General features: G+C 47.8%; 2 protein-coding genes and 1 non-coding gene across 3 annotated transcripts; 1 reads left to right on the top strand and 2 right to left on the bottom strand.

Moving 5' to 3' along the window:
- Positions 1–343: 343 nt before the first annotated feature.
- Positions 344–462, bottom strand: LOC145403354 (5S ribosomal RNA). The gene has a single exon (XR_013897982.1). It is a non-coding gene; the product is annotated as a 5S ribosomal RNA (ribosomal RNA).
- A 4,755-nt stretch (positions 463–5,217) lies between these two features.
- On the bottom strand, positions 5,218–7,035 carry LOC145401291 (uncharacterized). The gene has a single exon (XM_080273620.1). The coding sequence runs from the start codon at positions 7,033–7,035 to the stop codon at positions 5,218–5,220; it is 1,818 nt and encodes a 605-aa protein (XP_080129746.1).
- Positions 7,036–15,545: 8,510 nt separating this feature from the next.
- On the top strand, positions 15,546–18,494 carry LOC145401297 (uncharacterized). The gene is made up of 2 exons (XM_080273626.1): positions 15,546–18,107; positions 18,258–18,494. The coding sequence occupies exons 1-2, from the start codon at positions 15,546–15,548 to the stop codon at positions 18,492–18,494; spliced, it is 2,799 nt and encodes a 932-aa protein (XP_080129752.1).
- The last annotated feature ends 2,057 nt before the right edge of the window (positions 18,495–20,551 follow it).

Raw genomic sequence — 20,551 nt, forward strand, 5'->3', positions numbered from 1 at the left:
AGTGCCCCTCCCTGTAAAACAATTAACTCTAAGCCCTTGGTCACCCCGTCTGGGATACATGGCGTCTGGCAATGAATGAATGAATGAACGTAAGAGTTGTTCTGCTTATACAAGGTGCTTGATATGAAAAACTACCCATACATAAAAGTCTTTCTATTTATACAAGGTCTTAATATGAAAAAATACCCATATGTAAAAGTCTTTCTGCTAATATGAGGTGCTTCATTTTTTTTTCATTCATTGCCAGACACCATGTATCCCAAACGGGGTGGCCAAGGGCTTAGAGTTAATTGTTTTACAGGGAGGGGCACATCCTCCACCAACCCCACTTGACACGTAGGGATGCCAACAGCATCTGGTGTTCCCAGGCGGTCACCCATCCAAGTACTAACCAGACCCAACATTGCTTAACTTCGCTGATCGGACAGGAAGCGATGTACTCAACATGGTATGGCTGTTGGCTCATTATGAAAAAATGCCCATACATAGGTGCTTTCCCACTTATACGAAGTGCTCAATACAAACAAATATCCACATGCAAAAGCTTTCCTGTGCATGCAAGATGTTCGATGTGAAAAAATACCGATTTCTAATTATTTTCCTGTTCACATGACATACCCAGTATGAAAAAAATACCCATACATAAGCTATTCCACTTACACAAAGTCCCCAGTACAAAGAAATACAGTATACATATGATCAGAGTTTTCCTGTGCAAATGTGGTGCTTGATATGAAAAAGTACCCATTACTACTAGTCTTCCTGTTCATACAAGGCACTCAATAGAAAAAAAAAAAAAAATACAGTACTCATACGCAGTTTTTATGCTGATATAAAGCGCTCGATTAAAAGAAATACCTGTACTCATATACAGGAGTTTTTATGCTGATATGATGTGCTCGATTAAAAAAAAATACTCACAGATAGCTTTTATGCTGATATGATGCCCTCTATTAAAAATACTCATACACTAGAGCTTTTATGCTGCCATGAAGTCCTTGATTAAAAAACAAATACTCATATGAAGGAGTTTTTATGCCGATATGAAGCGCTCGATTAAACAAAATACTCACATGAAGTTAATAAGCTGATATGATGCGCTCAATTTAAAAAAAATACTCATGAGGAGTTTTTATGCAGATATGATGCGCCTGATTTAAAAAAAAAATACTCATACACAGGGAGTTTTTATGCAGACATGATGCCCTCGATTAAAAAAAATTCCTGAGTGGACAACCTAACCCCTACAGATAACGGAGGTCTTCATTCGTTTCGTTTCATTTTTAAAGGCTCCAACATGCTTACATGTGTCGGCCTTGGTCACCTAATGGCGGTTCTCCACGCTGCACGATCCATTGCAGCCTCCCTGTTCAGTCCCTTAACCCTAAGGTCACACTTAATGACCTCGTCCCATGTCTTTCTCGGTCTACCCCTCATAACCCCACCCCCAATTTTAACACTTCTCACCTTCCACACCCAATTATCATCCCCCATCCTCTCCACATGTCCAAACCACCTCAATCTACCTCTCCTCATCACCAATACACTCCAGTCCCATCCTACCTCTCAACTCTTCCATCGTAAACCCAGCCCCTCCAGGCCTTGGACGCAGGGACGCACTGCACATCCACCTAATCATTGTCATTTCTGTACGTCTGAGCCGGCGAACATCTTCCTCCACTGCCCAGGTCTCACTACCATACAGCATTACACTCCTAACACATGCTGCATACAAAGACCCCTTAGCACGTAGGGAAAGCCCTCTCAATGTCAGGAGAGGCAAGAGCTCCCTGAACTTCTTCCAACCACTTCTCACCCTAGCCACAGAGCTAGCTCCAGCTCCACCTCCAGCACACAACATGTCTCCCAAATAACAAAACTCTTCCACACACTCGAGATTCACCAGCAAGTTCAATCCTTTCACGTCTGACAATCTCCACCTGCTCACAACAATTCAAAATATCATCTTTATATTTACCTGCCATAGCAGTCAACACTGGAGTACGCATCTTCCCTTCGGAGGAATCGACGAGCCTGCTCAGCCTGGCTGTAGGACCTGCCTGGACAAGGAATCATCAGGGCCTGGACGAAGAGTCATCAGAGCCCAAACAATCATCGGAGCCGGAATGAAGAATCCACCTGGGCCTGCCAACAGCTTTAGACTCTCCCCATCCCCCTTGCCCCAGGAAGTGGATGGTGAGCTGCAGTGTCAGTTCAGAGGCACATCACATACCATACACCATGGGACCATACCCTAAAATGAAAACCGCCTTATTTTTTTTTTTTTCTCTCTCTCTCTCTCTCTCTCTCTATATATATGAAAACCGCCTTATTTTCTATATATATATATATATATATATACAGTATATATATATATATATATATATATATATATATATATATATACAGTATATATATATACACCATTAAAATTCTCAAATATCACCAAAAAACTAAGGCGCATTTTTGTGAGGTCTGAGGCTCAAACCTGGCTTCGCTCTTTGGCTTAAAGCCAAAGTGGCTCTGCAAAAACAGTACTCGAGCCGTACTGACGAGTGTAAACAAACACCCCGGTCAGCTGATGACGCAAAGCAGCATGGCAGATATTGGAGAATCATATATTTTCGATCTAAGCAGTAGTTCTTCCCTCCAGATGGGAACTTTTCCGTTGTTTGCAGAGACACAAGAGTCTGTGACTGTTGTGTCCACTCTTGTAGAGGAATACATGAGCCAGGTCACTGTGTTGTCGTCTTTAATGGCAACAGGCACTAGGTACATAAACCAGCTGTGTTAACCACTGGAAATATGAATGGTATTATATAAGGAAAGCTTTTAATTTACAAACTTAGGGTGCTTGTTGAGAACCCTAGGAACAAGGTACTCTCAGTGACAGTGTATGGGAAAGTAGACAGAACTCTTATTTATATTATGGTGTAGTGGTAGCAAGCTTAATAATAATGCTGGAGACATCACATTTGTGACCATCATGTTTGTAATGTGGTCAAAAAGTTATGTTGTTGATGGTAGGAAACAACTGGAATCATGGACTGGTTAGGTTTTGATATTCGTAAGATCTAACATATCAAAAGTTTGGCAAGTAAAAGTCTGACAATAGGTTATTGCTTCATTTTACGTACTTATTAGGCTTGGCAGCGCCAGTAAATTTACAGCCATTGTTTTACTATTAAGGATTTTTTTTTTTTTTCATTCATTGCCAGACGCCATGTATCCCAAACGGGGTGGCCAAGGGCTTAGAGTTAATTGTTTTACAGGGAGGGGCACTAATCCTCCACCAACCCCACTCGACACGTAGGGAGAACGTTATGCCAACAGCATCTGGTGTTCCCAGGCGGTCACCCATCCAAGTACTAACCAGACCCAACGTTGGAAAATCAAACTTCCATAATAGTCTGAAGCTGATTGTATAAAGTGAACATACCCCAACACAAGTATCTCCACATTTGTACCTCCCACTTCCCATCTACACATTGAAAAAAAAAAAAATATATATTGTTGTATTACTGGTCAGATCATGTCAGGAGTGAGTTTAAGGCGGTTTTTGATAAGTGTCTGTTTGGGACTAGGTAGCTGAGAAGAGGCTTCATAGGACAATAGTTTTCTTGGCAGCAGGTAATGAGTTTGTCAAATATTTTGGTAAGGACGATGATGAGCCTAGGCAGCTGACTATATGTTGATTGGATAAAATTTGAATGTAGGATCATCCAGACAAGAGTTTGGCATGCCTGATTCAGTTTGGTAGAAGATGAGCTAACTTCATCATGCAGATGTTGTGCCTGCCATATTTATATATTTTTATATCTATTTTTTTCTTTTGGGTGCAGATGATTGGCCATTTAAGTATTAAGTTGGCCAACAAGCTGTATGAGTGCATGTGTGGTTCATTCAGGTGTGCATGCAACAGGCAGCACTCTCTGTATGTTGCATGAACTGTACCTGCATTATGAACTCTTTATCAGTGCATACTTTCAGGGGAAAGGAATTATCAAGATGATACTCATTTGTGATAACAACGTATTGAATGTGTGGGGAATTTCTGCCATAGGGTCACATTGCCTTGTGATTATTGGGTATCTTGTAGTGCTCAATTCGGACAATTTTTAGATTCGCACAACCAGAGATTCTTAGAAACATAAGTTTACCAAATAAGTTCTGGGCCAATATAGACCATTTTTCATTATATGCACTTTGCTCGCAAATGAATAATACTTGCATTAGGTTGAGTTGGGTTGGGTTAGGTTAGGTTAGGTGGTTAGGTTACATTAGGTTGGGTTGGGTTAGGGTAAGTAGTAGGCCCACAGTACATATTTTTTCATCAAACCTGACTGTTTCCTGTGGTTTTGGGTGTGATTCTGTTCATTTTGACCTTTATTTCTAAAAAGAAATAGTAGATTCTAAGGTGACTGCAAAAATATTCATTCCTTTGAAACCATTGATTGGCAATAGATTTGAAGGGCAAAATCAAATGAATCACACCAAAAACCATTGGAAACACTCAGATTTGATGCAAAGATCAGTGGTTGTGTGAAACTAAAATTGACCCTCATTTCCATTCAGGTGTTCCCTTCAGTGAGCTACTTTGCTGTTAGGTCAATGTGTCCCCCCACCCCTTCAATATATATATATATATATATATATATATATATATATATATTAAGAATATTAGCAAAACCATACTTTATAATTACATTATGTTCCTTTGGGTTGGTGCAGAGAATCACATGGAAAGCAGAAAAGCTTCAGTGATCACCTGGATCAGAAAGATCTTGATTTCTTCAGAAATATGCGAGTCACCAAGGAAACCTTTACTCTTCTCCTTTGTTTTGTACAGGAGCAGTACAGACCAGTGTTCCGTGGAGGGACTCCACCTGTTCATTAAAGTGTTCTCTCCATCTATTCACTTTTTCTCCCTTCTCCACTAGTAATCTACCATTTTTATCTTTCACCCCAACTAACTTTGTTGGCACCCTGTGTAGCTCTCTTTACCTCTTTCTAGAACATTTTCTTACATTCCCTCCACTTTGCACTCAAATTCCTTCCAAATTCCTCATCCATTCTCTTCTTACTAATCTTTTCACCTCTCTCCTCCTCTCTATATATAACTCTCTCTTCTTCTTCTTCTTCTTCTTGTGGGTTTAAGGGCCACGGCCAGTACAATGGCCCAATGCCCTGTCAATGCAAACTGCTTAGGGCCTCACATTATATGCGGGAGAGCTGTCTAGATTTTCGGATAAAGTCAGACGTGCACCTCACGACCCGTTCTCGTAACCAAGGGTCCCCGATACCGCCTCCCAGGAGTGTGTGGAGAGACAGACTGACAACTCCCAGAGATGCCAAACGTTCCCGCAAAAGGGTGCAAAGCGAGTGGAACCTAGGACACCGTAACATGAAATGTTCTATGGTTTCTTCAACCTGAGGACACCACTGGCACCATGGATGCTCTATCATACCCAAACGGTACAGGTGGCTTGCAAGGCCTGTGTGGCCCAGCCGTAACCTGGTGATGGCTACATCAATGTCTCTGCAGGGATGGCGTGCCCAAGGGTGTTCAAAGGAGTCAGAGCGAAAAAGCCCCAAGTGGGAAGCAGGTAGGGTGGTTGCTAGGTGCGCATTCCAGTGAAATATGCAGGCGCTACGTGCAAGTTTAGGGAATGTGGCACTATCTGGCGTCACATGGACCAGTGTACTATGTGTCAGTGCTCGCTTTGCTGCTGCATCTACTATTTCGTTGCAACGGATGCCCACATGTGAGGGAATCCACTGAAGGTGGAGGTACCAGGGAGGAGTAACAAGGTAAAGGAGGTGTTCCATAATAGCATGGACAGTCTTGACATGAGTCACTGGACGATCCGAGAGAAGGAGGGTAAGTGCAGACTGTGAGTCGGTGTATAAGACTACCGATTGAGGCTGGAAGAAAGTTCGGATAAATTCAAGGGCCTGGAGGATGGCTATGAGTTCTGCGGTTAGGACATCGTACCGCCCGCTGAACGACCAAGTTTGGCATATGGAAAGATCTTCAAAATAAGCCGCTGAGGCAAAGGAAGATGGAGGGGAGTGAGACCCATCCGTGTAAATTCTCAGGAAGTCCTTATAAACCGAGGAGTCCAAACTGTAAAATATCTGCCGTGCCAAGACTGCATCTGTCGACTTCGAGAATGGTACTGGGAAGTAGGGGGAGACATATGGAGACAAATCCTTCCAAGGGGGCACTGGGGAAAGAGGGGCCACTGGGGCAGGCCTGGGCAGATCGAGCAACAGGGTGTGGCAGGCTCGGATGCTGCGGATAATGTATGGTAATCTCCTTCGCGGCCAAGTTGGGGGTTGACAAAGGACCGTGGAGAGGCGATAAAGGGAGGAGACCGGATGGCTGGAGGGAAGGGCCGAAATACGGTGAAGCAGCCGACAGTCCAGTTCCATGCGGTAGATGGAAAGGGGCATCACCCCTGACTCTGCATGAAGCGAAATAATTGGGGTGGACTTGAAGGCACCTAGGGCAATGCGAAGTGCCGTGTTCTGGACAACATCCAACTTCTTTAGGTGGGTCTGGGCAGCTGATCCGTAAAGGGTGGTGCCGTACGTGATCTTACTGCGGATGAAGGCCAGATATAGTCTAAGAAGAGTGTTTCGGTCGGCGCCCCAGCGAGCTCCTGCGACACACTTCATGATGTCCAGGCGCCTAAGGCATGCCGATTGAAGATGGTCAATATGGGGGGCCCAGGTGAGACGGGGACTGTCCAAATGGAGGCCCAGAAACTTGTGCCGAGTCCGGAGGGTGAGAGGTTCTCCGGCTAGCTGAATTGTCGGCATGGAGGGGAGCCTCCTTTGGCCAAAGTACATAAGAGCACTCTTGGGTGCATTGACTGTTAGCCCCCAATCTGTAGCCCAGGTGGCAAAGGCATCCACAGCCTGTTGGAGGCGATGTTGGGCCTCCCATAGGGAGGCAGCACTGCAGAGGATTGAGACGTCATCTGCATAGACTAAGGTGGATACTCCAGGAGGATGAGGGAGGTCATACATCAGGACGTTGAAAAGTAAGGGACTGAGGCACGATCCCTGTGGCACTCCCTGCCTGACTGGGGTAGGGGAAGAGTATGTACCCCAAGGGAAACACAAAAGGATCGCTCCTCCAAAAAACTTTGCACCCAGGCCAGTGCAGAGCCTGTGATGCCAAGACGGCACAACTTGTACAGTATCCCATCATGGGAGGCAGAATCAAAAGCCCCCTGGAGATCCACGAAGGCAGCCAGGAGTATCTTCTTATGACAGGACGCCTGGTGGACATGATGGTCAAACTGGAGGAAGATGTCGGATGTCCCTCTCCCTGGGCGGAATCCACATTGTACATCAGACATGCGACTATTGTGCTCCAGCCACCAGGAGAACCGACGGCACACCATCCTCTCAAGCACCTTCCCGATATTGGAGAGCAGTACAATTGGTCTGTAAGAAGCCGGAGAAGAGGGGTCTCTCCCCGACTTGGGGAAGGGCAGGAGGTGGGAGGTTTTCCAGTGAGATGGGAATATCCCTGATGCCCAGCTGTTGTTAAAGATGTCTAAAAGTGCCATTTGAAAGCGGACAGGGAGATGAATCAGAAATTCGTTAGGTACTAAATCTGGCCCACATGCCTTCTTTGGTAGTAGGGTCCGCAGAGCAGAGGAGAGTTCTGCCTGGGTAAAAGGAGAGGCTAAGCCTGCTGGGGAGGAGGAGGAGATGCCTGCCTGAGTGACCCTGAGTAGGTGTTGAAAATTTGGAAGTGGAGCGGGGGAGCCAAGTCTAGCTCCAAAGAAGGCAGCCAGTAAGGTAGCCTTGTCTTGGAGGCCTACCAGAAGATTACCCTCCTTTACCAGGGGATACGAAAGGGTGGTAGGGCGACCCTTCATTGCCCGAATAAAGGACCAGGTCCGGGATGGTGAGCTTCAGAATGACAGAGTTGAGCAGAAAGCAGACCAGGCAGCACGGCAGGCTCGGGTGAGAGTCCGCTTGCATTCTGCGTCCCTACGACGGTGAGTGTCTCGGTGGCTAGGGCAGGGACATCTCCGCCAGACGTTCCAGGAAGACCTCCTAGCCCGGACAACCCTGGTGCAGTCCTCTGTCCACCAAGGAACCGTGGCAGTGCCTCGGGGACGTGTTGAGGACCTGCGGAAGGTCGCCTTACCTGCTGCGATCACAGAGGACGTAAAGTCCATCACGCGATCATGTATGGGTCCTGCAGGCGGAGGCCCAGTGTTATCAAGGGTCACCTTAAAGGAGGACCAGGACCCTCGTGTGAGGATCCAATGTGGACGAGGTGGAGCAGAGCAGGGTGGGGAGAGATTGGGGACATCTAGGATAACTGGAAGGTGGTCAGACCCCAAATATGGGCCAGTCCAGATGGTTGAGCCTCCAAAAACGGGATCCCCCAAATATAGATCAAGTGTGGAGGGTAGGCCTGAGTGCGGGTCAATACGGGTCTGTAGCCCCGATGGGGTGAGCAGGGTGAAGCGGTCACTTTCTAGCAGAAATCGGAAGAGGGAATTTCCTGACCTATTTCCAGAACCTCGGGTCAGGAAAGGATCCCAATGGGGGTGTCTGGCGTTAAAATCACCCAAGAGGAGGCATGGTGAAGGGAGCTGGTCTTGATAGGCCTGGAGTTCTTCCAGGCCTATGTCCTTGCATGGGTTGTAGCAAACCGCCACAGTGATCCATCCCTGCAAGAGGGATAGGCGGACCGCAAGAACGTCCAACACCCCTCGAGGGGGGCGGGTCAATGGCAGAACCGAGCTAGGCACATCCTCCCTGACTGCGACAGCTAGACCTCCTCCGACACCCTGACGATCAGCTCGGTATACAGTAAAACCCCTGAGCGACAGATGGAGATGTGGAGCTAACCAAGTCTCACATAGACCAATAACATCTGGAACGAGGTCTGCTACTGTGTGTTTGAAATCGGATGTTTTCCGAGGGAGCGATCTGGCATTCCAGAGGAAGAATCTACGCAGAGGTAAAGGAGCCATCACTGAGGGGAGAGTAGAGAAACTGGGGCAGGAGGCTGACACATATGTCTATAAAGGATTGTCCATTTTTGTACATGGACAGGGCTGTAAGCAGAAGGTCCACAAAGGACCCTGTAGAATGGGCACCTGTGAGGTTGGCATAAGGGGGGGCGTGGGAGGTTGCCCTTGGTACAGGCTGACGTGGAGAGGCAGGAGATTCGCCAGGTGTGGAGCCCGTCTCAGGAGATCTGGGGGAGGTGGCGTGAGATATATTTGGATCTGAGGCGGGAGTTGTGGCCATTAAAGGGGTGGAACTGGCTGACATTCCACCAGGCTGGGTGGAGGGAGCTACTGATTCTTGTGCAGCATGTGTGAAAGAGGTCCGATTTGGGTGGGGACGCTGTCGACAGGGCTTGGGTGGAGGGAGAGGGTGGAGCAGCACTGCTGACTGGGAGGTTGGGTGGGAGGACACGGCAACTGTTCGCTCCACTTCACTTGATTCAGTTGGAGAATTACCACCAGATGTTTCGGGAAGCTCTTCCAATGCTGAAAAGCGGTTGCTAACCACTGTTGCGTATGTCAGACCCTCCTGAACAGGCCGGGAAGTCCGACTGGGAGCAATATATGTTGTCGAGGGGTTGGAGCTGGGAGGAATACGGCCGGATGGATTAAGGGCCCGCAAACGGGTGTTGACGTCCGACAGGGCTGACGGGTCAGTCCTAGCAGCGTCATGGATGGCAAGCGCCTGCTGGTAGACTGGGCACATGCGGGAGACCACTTGGTGTGCGCCACCACAGAAGAAGCAGTAAGGGTCGTTAGTGCACTGACCACCTGATGGGGATTTGCATGGATGGAACCTGCTGCAACGAGAGCAATGAACTTTATTTTTACAAGATATTGTGCCATGTCCAAATCGATGGCATGTATAGCACCTCAGGATGGGAAAAGTGTAAGTCCCTACAGAGTAACATAAGTGGCCAAATATGACCTGCTCCGGCAGGGGGCCCCTGAATTTGAGGCGTACCACCCTGGCTGCCACTGCTGCCTCACCACCAGGAGGGCGGACCATAAGGCGGGTGACTTCCTCTAGCTGGGAGGAACAGTTGCCAAGGCAGCGAAGATTGCTAACAAGTTCCTCCTCCGTGACATCAGGAGCAACAGGCCCTATTTTCCCATATGAGAACTCGCCACTGGAAGGTGAGCGAGCCAACCAACACCTTACTGGCCAGTCCTCCAGCTGGGTGAGGGCCTCTGGTGGTACAGTCATTTTGGCCACATCATCTGCAAAAACACAGAACCTGATAGCTGCTCCTTTACCTAAAACTCTGAGTGATCCCTCTATACAGTACTTACCCCATGAAGATTTGTTGATGGCATCCGACAACCTGCGGGGATTCAAAAATACAGGGGTATTGTCAGCCGACCTTGCTATGTACACGAGGCTCCTTGGTTCACTAGAATCACCAACTGGGGCGGAAGGCCGTATCCATTTTTCCGGGGCACCTCCCTCATCACTAGTGGCGGAGGCCGTCCTCACCCTCTTACCAGGGGCAACGACGTCTGCAGCGGCTGGAGCGAGGTCCATATGGACGTCCTGTGTGGCCAGGCCGGTCATGGAAGACTCCATGCCTGGCCGTTACACTCACTGTAAAAAACACTGGATCACTGTGGTATTGCCGCGATTTGCCCAAAATAAGCTGGATGTGATTACGGCTGAGATGGGCTGACACCCGAGAGTAAGACGGTTGACAACACGATCGGGAGGAACACGTCCGACAACGACCGGGTCTAGGCAGCGTCTCATATATATGTAACTCTCTCGTCCTCCTCTCAGCTTCTTCGACGCCCTGTTCCTCATCCACTCATTATATGCTTCTGCAAGAAAATAATTCATTAGCATTAAAAGTGTTCTTAGAACTGTATGAAAAAAAAAAAAAAAGATGCATGGATTAAAAATATTCAGGAATATATGAAGGAAATCAGCATAAGAAATACTAACCAACTGGACAATTTAAAAAAGGATGAAATAAAGAAGGTAAATGAATACGAAAAAAGAAGAAGAAAATGTTGGAGAGAAGAATTGACAAACAAATCCTCAATTCTATTTTATAAAGAGAAAAAATTAGACATTAAGGAAGAAAAACTTTATGAAAACACACAGGGTTCTATGCTGCTGCGCAGATTTTTGCTTGAACACTTTAAAATTAAACTGGAGAGCAAAGTATATTGGTGGAAATACGTATTGTGAATTATGTAGCAAAACAAGAAGAAACTCTTGAACATTTCTTTAAAAATTGTAATGCATTAAAAGATATAAGATGTAAATATGAGGTAGAAATCCGGTCAAATTTTTGTATTTAATTTTACCTTTTAAAAAATCCGGATTCACAGCGAAAACGCGCTAAAAATTAGCGGAAGTTTTCTCCTTTAGCTCAACAGCTTGCCTTGGCAGACTTCTGCTTTGTACAGTATAAATATTAATTTAACATACAAATGCACTTATTTGCACTTTAAAACAGTATCTGTACAACACAGAAGTCTGTCAAGGCATGTTGGCGATCTAAAGTAGAAATACCCACTAACCTTAGCACGTTTTCGCTCCGACTCCTAATATTCTATCAATAGTTAAATTAAACACAGTTTTTTTTACCGAATTTCTGATAAATAGGTGTGTATGAACCTATATGGTGAAGAATATAATATTTTCACAACAGTAAAGACTGCATTCGAGCACTGGAAACTTCCGATGAGCAGCCAGACACCACTGCTTTCGTTTATTGTTATTGGCTGGTATACAGAGGAATAATTTCCCTACTGTGCTTTTGTTAGTGCACTTACACATTGGAACGAAACATTAGCAATTATTCCTCTTGTCACTGGACATTCTTAGAGGTCAGAAATAAGCCTAGTGTATGCAGGCTAAACGTAAACAAAGCAAACTATGTTGCCTCAGTGTGAGTAGTGACGTCACGACCAATCACAGGCCGTTTCAGAGTCACGTGATTTTTCGGCAACTTATATTATTTTTTCATGTTTCTGCACATTTTGGGGGGAAATCATGGTTGACATAGTTATTTTCTGCGTATTTTGTACCCATGCAAGTATTTAACTTCAAAAAAAAATTTGACCGGAAACTCGTCTATTGTTATTAACATATGCAAAAGATGCAGATAAAAAATTCTACCACTACAAGAAATACCTCTGTGAAGTATGGAACACTAGAAAACGTATTTTAAAACATTAAAACAAAAAATAGACAACGAACAGACTTGTGCTGATTCAAGAGCAATACTGAGTGAACACCATCTGATCTGATCTGCACCACAAACGAACTGTCCAATTCACTCTAGCTACACATGTTCTTCTCTCACGTGCATCAACTGTAAAGTCTAGCATATCTGTATATCAAAATCAATCGGTGCAAGCCACATACTCGTGGCATATTGAAAAAAAAAGTGAGAACAGTAAATACAACACAATGGAAGACGCCATCTTTGTTTACATATGACGTCACACTCCCGGGCTCGAGCTACCTCAAGCCAGCTCCAGCCTCCAGGAGTGGATCGACTTGGCTTGAGTCTGGCTCAAGCGCGGCTCGAGTCCGGCTTGAGCCTGGGCACCGCAAAAACGGGAATGGACGTTTGGCTTGGTAGAGTTGGGACGCTGCCTAGACCCGGTCGTTGTCGGACGTGTTCCTCCCGATCGTGTTGTCAACCGTCTTACTCTCGGGTGTCAGCCCATCTCAGCCGTAATCACATCCAGCTTATTTTGGGCAAATCGCGGCAATACCACAGTGATCCAGTGTTTTTTACAGTGAGTGTAACGGCCAGGCATGGAGTCTTCCATGACCGGCCTGGCCACACAGGACGTCCACATGGACCTCGCTCCTGCCGCTGCAGACGTCGTTGCCCCTGGTAAGAGGGTGAGGACGGCCTCCGCCACTAGTGATGAGGGAGATGCCCCGGAAAAATGGATACGGCCTTCCGCCCCAGTTGGTGATTCTAGTGAACCAAGGAGCCTCGTGTACATAGCAAGGTCGGCTGACAATACCCCTGTATTTTTGAATCCCCGCAGGTTGTCGGATGCCATCAACAAATCTTCATGGGGTAAGTACTGTATAGAGGGATCACTCAGAGTTTTAGGTAAAGGAGCAGCTATCAGGTTCTGTGTTTTTGCAGATGATGTGGCCAAAATGACTGTACCACCAGAGGCCCTCACCCAGCTGGGGGACTGGCCAGTAAGGTGTTGGTTGGCTCGCTCACCTTCCAGTGGCGAGTTCTCATACGGGAAAATAGGGCCTGTTGCTCCTGATGTCACGGAGGAGGAACTTGTTAGCAATCTTCGCTGCCTTGGCAACTGTTCCTCCCAGCTAGAGGAAGTCACCCGCCTTATGGTCCGCCCTCCTGGTGGTGAGGCAGCAGTGGCAGCCAGGGTGGTACGCCTCAAATTCAGGGGCCCCCTGCCGGAGCAGGTCATATTTGGCCACTTATGTTACTCTGTAGGGACTTACACTTTTCCCATCCTGAGGTGCTATACATGCCATTGATTTGGACATGGCACAATATCTTGTAAAAATAAAGTTCGTTGCTCTCGTTGCAGCAGGTTCCATCCATGCAAATCCCCATCAGGTGGTCAGTGCACTAACGACCCTTACTGCTTCTTCTGTGGTGGCGCACACCAAGTGGTCTCCCGCATGTGCCCAGTCTACCAGCAGGCGCTTGCCATCCATGACGCTGCTAGGACTGACCCGTCAGCCCTGTCGGACGTCAACACCCGTTTGCGGGCCCTTAATCCATCCAGCCGTATTCCTCCCAGCTCCAACCCCTCGACAACATATATTGCTCCCAGTCGGACTTCCCGGCCTGTTCAGGAGGGTCTGACATACGCAACAGTGGTTAGCAACCGCTTTTCAGCATTGGAAGAGCTTCCCGAAACATCTGGTGGTAATTCTCCAACTGAATCAAGTGAAGTGGAGCGAACAGTTGCCGTGTCCTCCCACCCAACCTCCCAGTCAGCAGTGCTGCTCCACCCTCTCCCTCCACCCAAGCCCTGTCGACAGCGTCCCCACCCAAATCGGACCTCTTTCACACATGCTGCACAAGAATCAGTAGCTCCCTCCACCCAGCCTGGTGGAATGTCAGCCAGTTCCACCCCTTTAATGGCCACAACTCCCGCCTCAGATCCAAATATATCTCACGCCACCTCCCCCAGATCTCCTGAGACGGGCTCCACACCTGGCGAATCTCCTGCCTCTCCACGTCAGCCTGTACCAAGGGCAACCTCCCACGCCCCCCCTTATGCCAACCTCACAGGTGCCCATTCTACAGGGTCCTTTGTGGACCTTCTGCTTACAGCCCTGTCCATGTACAAAAATGGACAATCCTTTATAGACATATGTGTCAGCCTCCTGCCCCAGTTTCTCTCTCTACTCTCCCCTCAGTGATGGCTCCTTTACCTCTGCGTAGATTCTTCCTCTGGAATGCCAGATCGCTCCCTCGGAAAACATCCGATTTCAAACACACAGTAGCAGACCTCGTTCCAGATGTTATTGGTCTATGTGAGACTTGGTTAGCTCCACATCTCCATCTGTCGCTCAGGGGTTTTACTGTATACCGAGCTGATCGTCAGGGTGTCGGAGGAGGTCTAGCTGTCGCAGTCAGGGAGGATGTGCCTAGCTCGGTTCTGCCATTGACCCGCCCCCCTCGAGGGGTGTTGGACGTTCTTGCGGTCCGCCTATCCCTCTTGCAGGGATGGATCACTGTGGCGGTTTGCTACAACCCATGCAAGGACATAGGCCTGGAAGAACTCCAGGCCTATCAAGACCAGCTCCCTTCACCATGCCTCCTCTTGGGTGATTTTAACGCCAGACACCCCCATTGGGATCCTTTCCTGACCCGAGGTTCTGGAAATAGGTCAGGAAATTCCCTCTTCCGATTTCTGCTAGAAAGTGACCGCTTCACCCTGCTCACCCCATCGGGGCTACAGACCCGTATTGACCCGCACTCAGGCCTACCCTCCACACTTGATCTATATTTGGGGGATCCCATTTTTGGAGGCTCAACCATCTGGACTGGCCCATATTTGGGGTCTGACCACCTTCCAGTTATCCTAGATGTCCCCAATCTCTCCCCACCCTGCTCTGCTCCACCTCGTCCACATTGGATCCTCACACGAGGGTCCTGGTCCTCCTTTAAGGTGACCCTTGATAACACTGGGCCTCCGCCTGCAGGACCCATACATGATCGCGTGATGGACTTTACGTCCTCTGTGATCGCAGCAGGTAAGGCGACCTTCCGCAGGTCCTCAACACGTCCCCGAGGCACTGCCACGGTTCCTTGGTGGACAGAGGACTGCACCAGGGTTGTCCGGGCTAGGAGGTCTTCCTGGAACGTCTGGCGGAGATGTCCCTGCCCTAGCCACCGAGACACTCACCGTCGTAGGGACGCAGAATGCAAGCGGACTCTCACCCGAGCCCGCCGTGCTGCCTGGTCTGCTTTCTGCTCAACTCTGTCATTCTGAAGCTCACCATCCCGGACCTGGTCCTTTATTCGGGCAATGAAGGGTCGCCCTACCACCCTTTCGTATCCCCTGGTAAAGGAGGGTAATCTTCTGGTAGGCCTCCAAGACAAGGCTACCTTACTGGCTGCCTTCTTTGGAGCTAGACTTGGCTCCCCCGCTCCACTTCCAAATTTTCAACACCTACTCAGGGTCACTCAGGCAGGCATCTCCTCCTCCTCCCCAGCAGGCTTAGCCTCTCCTTTTATCCAGGCAGAACTCTCCTCTGCTCTGCGGACCCTACTACCAAAGAAGGCATGTGGGCCAGATTTAGTACCTAACGAATTTCTGATTCATCTCCCTGTCCGCTTTCAAATGGCACTTTTAGACATCTTTAACAACAGCTGGGCATCAGGGATATTCCCATCTCACTGGAAAACCTCCCACCTCCTGCCCTTCCCCAAGTCGGGGAGAGACCCCTCTTCTCCGGCTTCTTACAGACCAATTGTACTGCTCTCCAATATCGGGAAGGTGCTTGAGAGGATGGTGTGCCGTCGGTTCTCCTGGTGGCTGGAGCACAATAGTCGCATGTCTGATGTACAATGTGGATTCCGCCCAGGGAGAGGGACATCTGACATCTTCCTCCAGTTTGACCATCATGTCCACCAGGCGTCCTGTCATAAGAAGATACTCCTGGCTGCCTTCGTGGATCTCCAGGGGGCTTTTGATTCTGCCTCCCATGATGGGATACTGTACAAGTTGTGCCGTCTTGGCATCACAGGCTCTGCACTGGCCTGGGTGCAAAGTTTTTTGGAGGAGCGATCCTTTTGTGTTTCCCTTGGGGGTACATACTCTTCCCCTACCCCAGTCAGGCAGGGAGTGCCACAGGGATCATGCCTCAGTCCCTTACTTTTCAACGTCCTGATGTATGACCTCCCTCATCCTCCTGGAGTATCCACCTTAGTCTATGCAGATGACGTCTCAATCCTCTGCAGTGCTGCCTCCCTATGGGAGGCCCAACATCGCCTCCAACAGGCTGTGGATGCCTTTGCCACCTGGGCTACAGATTGGGGGCTAACAGTCAATGCACCCAAGAGTGCTCTTATGTACTTTGGCCAAAGGAGGCTCCCCTCCATGCCGACAATTCAGCTAGCCGGAGAACCTCTCACCCTCCGGACTCGGCACAAGTTTCTGGGCCTCCATTTGGACAGTCCCCGTCTCACCTGGGCCCCCCATATTGACCATCTTCAATCGGCATGCCTTAGGCGCCTGGACATCATGAAGTGTGTCGCAGGAGCTTGCTGGGGTGCCGACCGAAACACTCTTCTTAGACTATATCTGGCCTTCATCCGCAGTAAGATCACGTACGGCACCACCCTTTACGGATCAGCTGCCCAGACCCACCTAAAGAAGTTGGATGTTGTCCAGAACACGGCACTTCGCATTGCCCTAGGTGCCTTCAAGTCCACCCCAATTATTTCGCTTCATGCAGAGTCAGGGGTGATGCCCCTTTCCATCTACCGCATGGAACTGGACTGTCGGCTGCTTCACCGTATTTCGGCCCTTCCCTCCAGCCATCCAGTCTCCTCCCTTTATCGCCTCTCCACAGTCCTTTGTCAACCCCCAGCTTGGCCGCGAAGGAGATTACCATACATTATCCGCAGCATCCGAGCCTGCCACACCCTGTCGCTCGATCTGCCCAGGCCTGCCCCAGTGGCCCCTCTCTCCCCAGTGCCCCCTTGGAAGGATTTGTCTCCATATGTCTCCCCCTACTTCCCAGTACCGTTCTCGAAGTCGACAGATGCAGTCTTGGCACGGCAGATCTTTTACAGTTTGGACTCCTCGGTTTATAAGGACTTCCTGAGAATTTACACGGATGGGTCTCACTCCCCTCCATCTTCCTTTGCCTCAGCGGCTTATTTTGAAGATCTTTCCATATGCCAAACTTGGTCGTTCAGCGGGCGGTACGATGTCCTAACCGCAGAACTCATAGCCATCCTCCAGGCCCTTGAATTTATCCGAACTTTCTTCCAGCCTCAATCGGTAGTCTTATACACCGACTCACAGTCTGCACTTACCCTCCTTCTCTCGGATCGTCCAGTGACTCATGTCAAGACTGTCCATGCTATTATGGAACACCTCCTTTACCTTGTTACTCCTCCCTGGTACCTCCACCTTCAGTGGATTCCCTCACATGTGGGCATCCGTGGCAACGAAATAGTAGATGCAGCAGCAAAGCGAGCACTGACACATAGTACACTGGTCCATGTGACGCCAGATAGTGCCACATTCCCTAAACTTGCACGTAGCGCCTGCATATTGCACTGGAATGCGCACCTAGCAACCACCCTACCTGCTTCCCACTTGGGGCTTTTTCGCTCTGACTCCTTTGAACACCCTTGGGCATGCCATCCCTGCAGAGACATTGATGTAGCCATCACCAGGTTACGGCTGGGCCACACAGGCCTTGCAAGCCACCTGTACCGTTTGGGTATGATAGAGCATCCATGGTGCCAGTGGTGTCCTCAGGTTGAAGAAACCATAGAACATTTCATGTTACGGTGTCCTAGGTTCCACTTGCTTCGCACCCTTTTGCGGGAACGTTTGGCATCTCTGGGAGTTGTCAGTCTGTCTCTCCACACACTCCTGGGAGGCGGTATCGGGGACCCTTGGTTACGAGAACGGGTCGTGAGGTGCACGTCTGACTTTATCCGAAAATCTAGACAGCTCTCCCGCATATAATGTGAGGCCCTAAGCAGTTTGCATTGACAGGGCATTGGGCCATTGTACTGGCCGTGGCCCTTAAACCCACAAGAAGAAGAAGAAGAAGAAGACGTTTGGCTTAAGTGTGGCTTGAGCCAGGCTCAAGCCCGGGCCTCACAAAAACGCGCCTTTACTATTCCACCATCAGTGGCTCAACATAGACTCCTAGGTCCTATTGCTGCTGGGTACAGGAGTGATCTCACTGGGTACAAATTTTCAAGTGCAGACATGGCATCAGTGACCTGAGGGAAAGGTTTTCATGTCTTGTAATGTTTTGCTCAATCTGCCTGTCTGAACAGGCAGATCCTCAACCACAGTAAGCAACTACAGGGACTTCTATGGGGCCATCCTACAGGTACAGTACTGTGCCTACACCATGTGGGGATCTGGCATCCCCATGTACTAGACAAGGTGTTCACCAGGATCAGAACTGGGACCTTCCCATAGTGAGGTGAAGGGAGATATGTGGAGGTTTGGCTCTTGGATGGACACCACAACTGCCCCAAAGCTAGGCTGGTACCATAGCTGAGGAGGGTTGGGTGATGTCATAATCTAAGCCTAGTTAGGTGAACTAAACTCTGTTTAGGGATACTTCTGATGGGTGGATGTTGAGAGAGGGAGCTTGTAGCTTTGTGTTCAGATCAAAGTGTTGTATTTCCTGCACATGGAGTAGGTATGCAGGTACTTCTTCACTGTTAGTGTTAGAGTGCCGGAGGTGGGATGTTATTGAATGTCTGGTAATGTTTATGGGATGATTGTATATAAACAGGTGTTGTGTGTTAGTACAGGCTGCCACAGAATTGTGTGCCTCTCAAGATATACTCTGACAGAAGGAAATCAGCTGTTTGTGTGGCACTTGTTCATTACAGGAGTGTTGTGTGGTTCTGCTTCATAATGGCAGATGTCATGTGTTAGCACAGGCTGCTGCAGAGAATTGTAGGCCTCTCATGTTAAGATATTCTCTGATAGGGAGGACTTCCGTCTCAAAGTGTATGTGATCTGTGGGAGTAGTATTAGTGCTGCCAGTGATAATGCATAAAGCACTGTCCTGTATGGTCTGCAAAGTGTTATGTTGGGTTTCAGATAGGATAGGGGCCAGTACAGAAAATCTCTTATCTGATACACTGTGGAGTAGGGAGGGTGTTTCCCCCTCCCCCCCTTAAAGTATGTCCCTGTTAATGCTTTCAGTGTGTTAAGTCTACGGGTGCTTATTGATACCTTGTACGTGTTTCTTGAATGTGAGTCCAGCATCATATGTCACTCCAAGGATCTTTAGTAGGTGTGTGTGGCACTAATACATTGTTAAAAGTGATGCTACAGAGCACATTACTCATGACTGCTGTGGGTGATGAGTGTGTGGTAGTGCTGAAGTACCTGTACTCATGCTTGCTGCTGATGAGTGTGTGGTTGTGTTGAAGGAAAATTACATTTACCATCACATGAACACTTTATTGAAATGACTATGTGTTACATGGCACCTTACACTACTTCAGTCTCCTCTTCTGGGACATGTTCACCTTTGGCCGCAGTATAAAAACTTAGAGCTTTCCAGTGCAGTTTGATAAGATGCCGTTACAGTGATACGAAAAGGATTCATTTATAATGATATGCTTGATGAAAGATATTAACAGCTTCTTAGTGTTGTATGACAAAGATCTGGACAATGGAATGAGAAAATGGAAAATGTTCAATATATACATATCACATGAAAAAATGGATTAGTGTGAGGGAAGGCTATAGTATGCAGGAAATAGCTTCTATAGCTTCTACTGTCTGTATATGATTACCTGTACATCAAATTTAAATATATATATATATATATATATTTTACATGCTGTATATAGCACTACAGTTGCTTGCTTGACAGTTTTAATCAATTTGTTAACAACTTGGATGTTACATGATCAAAATGAACAGTATCTAAATTACAAAGTATGTATGTCAAGGAGTAGTGTTATTTCACCAAACTTCTGATTTTCCTGCAACAAATTAGTGGTTCCACTAATTTCTTTTCGGACACAACTCATTTTGATCCACTGGCACTCAGACTACCATGACAAAGTGGAAATTACCTGTATCTCGATGTCTTGCCAAGTCAAGGCAACATTTGTTATCACTCCAAATTAGGCCCACTATAATACTGAAAATATACAATGTAAGATGAATCTTCTCAAGACCAGTTTCATGTAACTATGATGGGAGATTGCTTTAGGATTTACCAGTAACTAATACCTCTTCCTGACACTTTTCCAAGTAACATAAAAATGTGAAAAATGGGAGCAAGTACACTTGGGGAAGTAATT

Source organism: Coenobita brevimanus, chromosome 6 (assembly GCF_032717465.1).
Source record: "Coenobita brevimanus isolate Jiangsu-jjx chromosome 6, ASM3271746v2, whole genome shotgun sequence".
Lineage (NCBI taxonomy): Eukaryota > Metazoa > Arthropoda > Malacostraca > Decapoda > Coenobitidae > Coenobita > Coenobita brevimanus.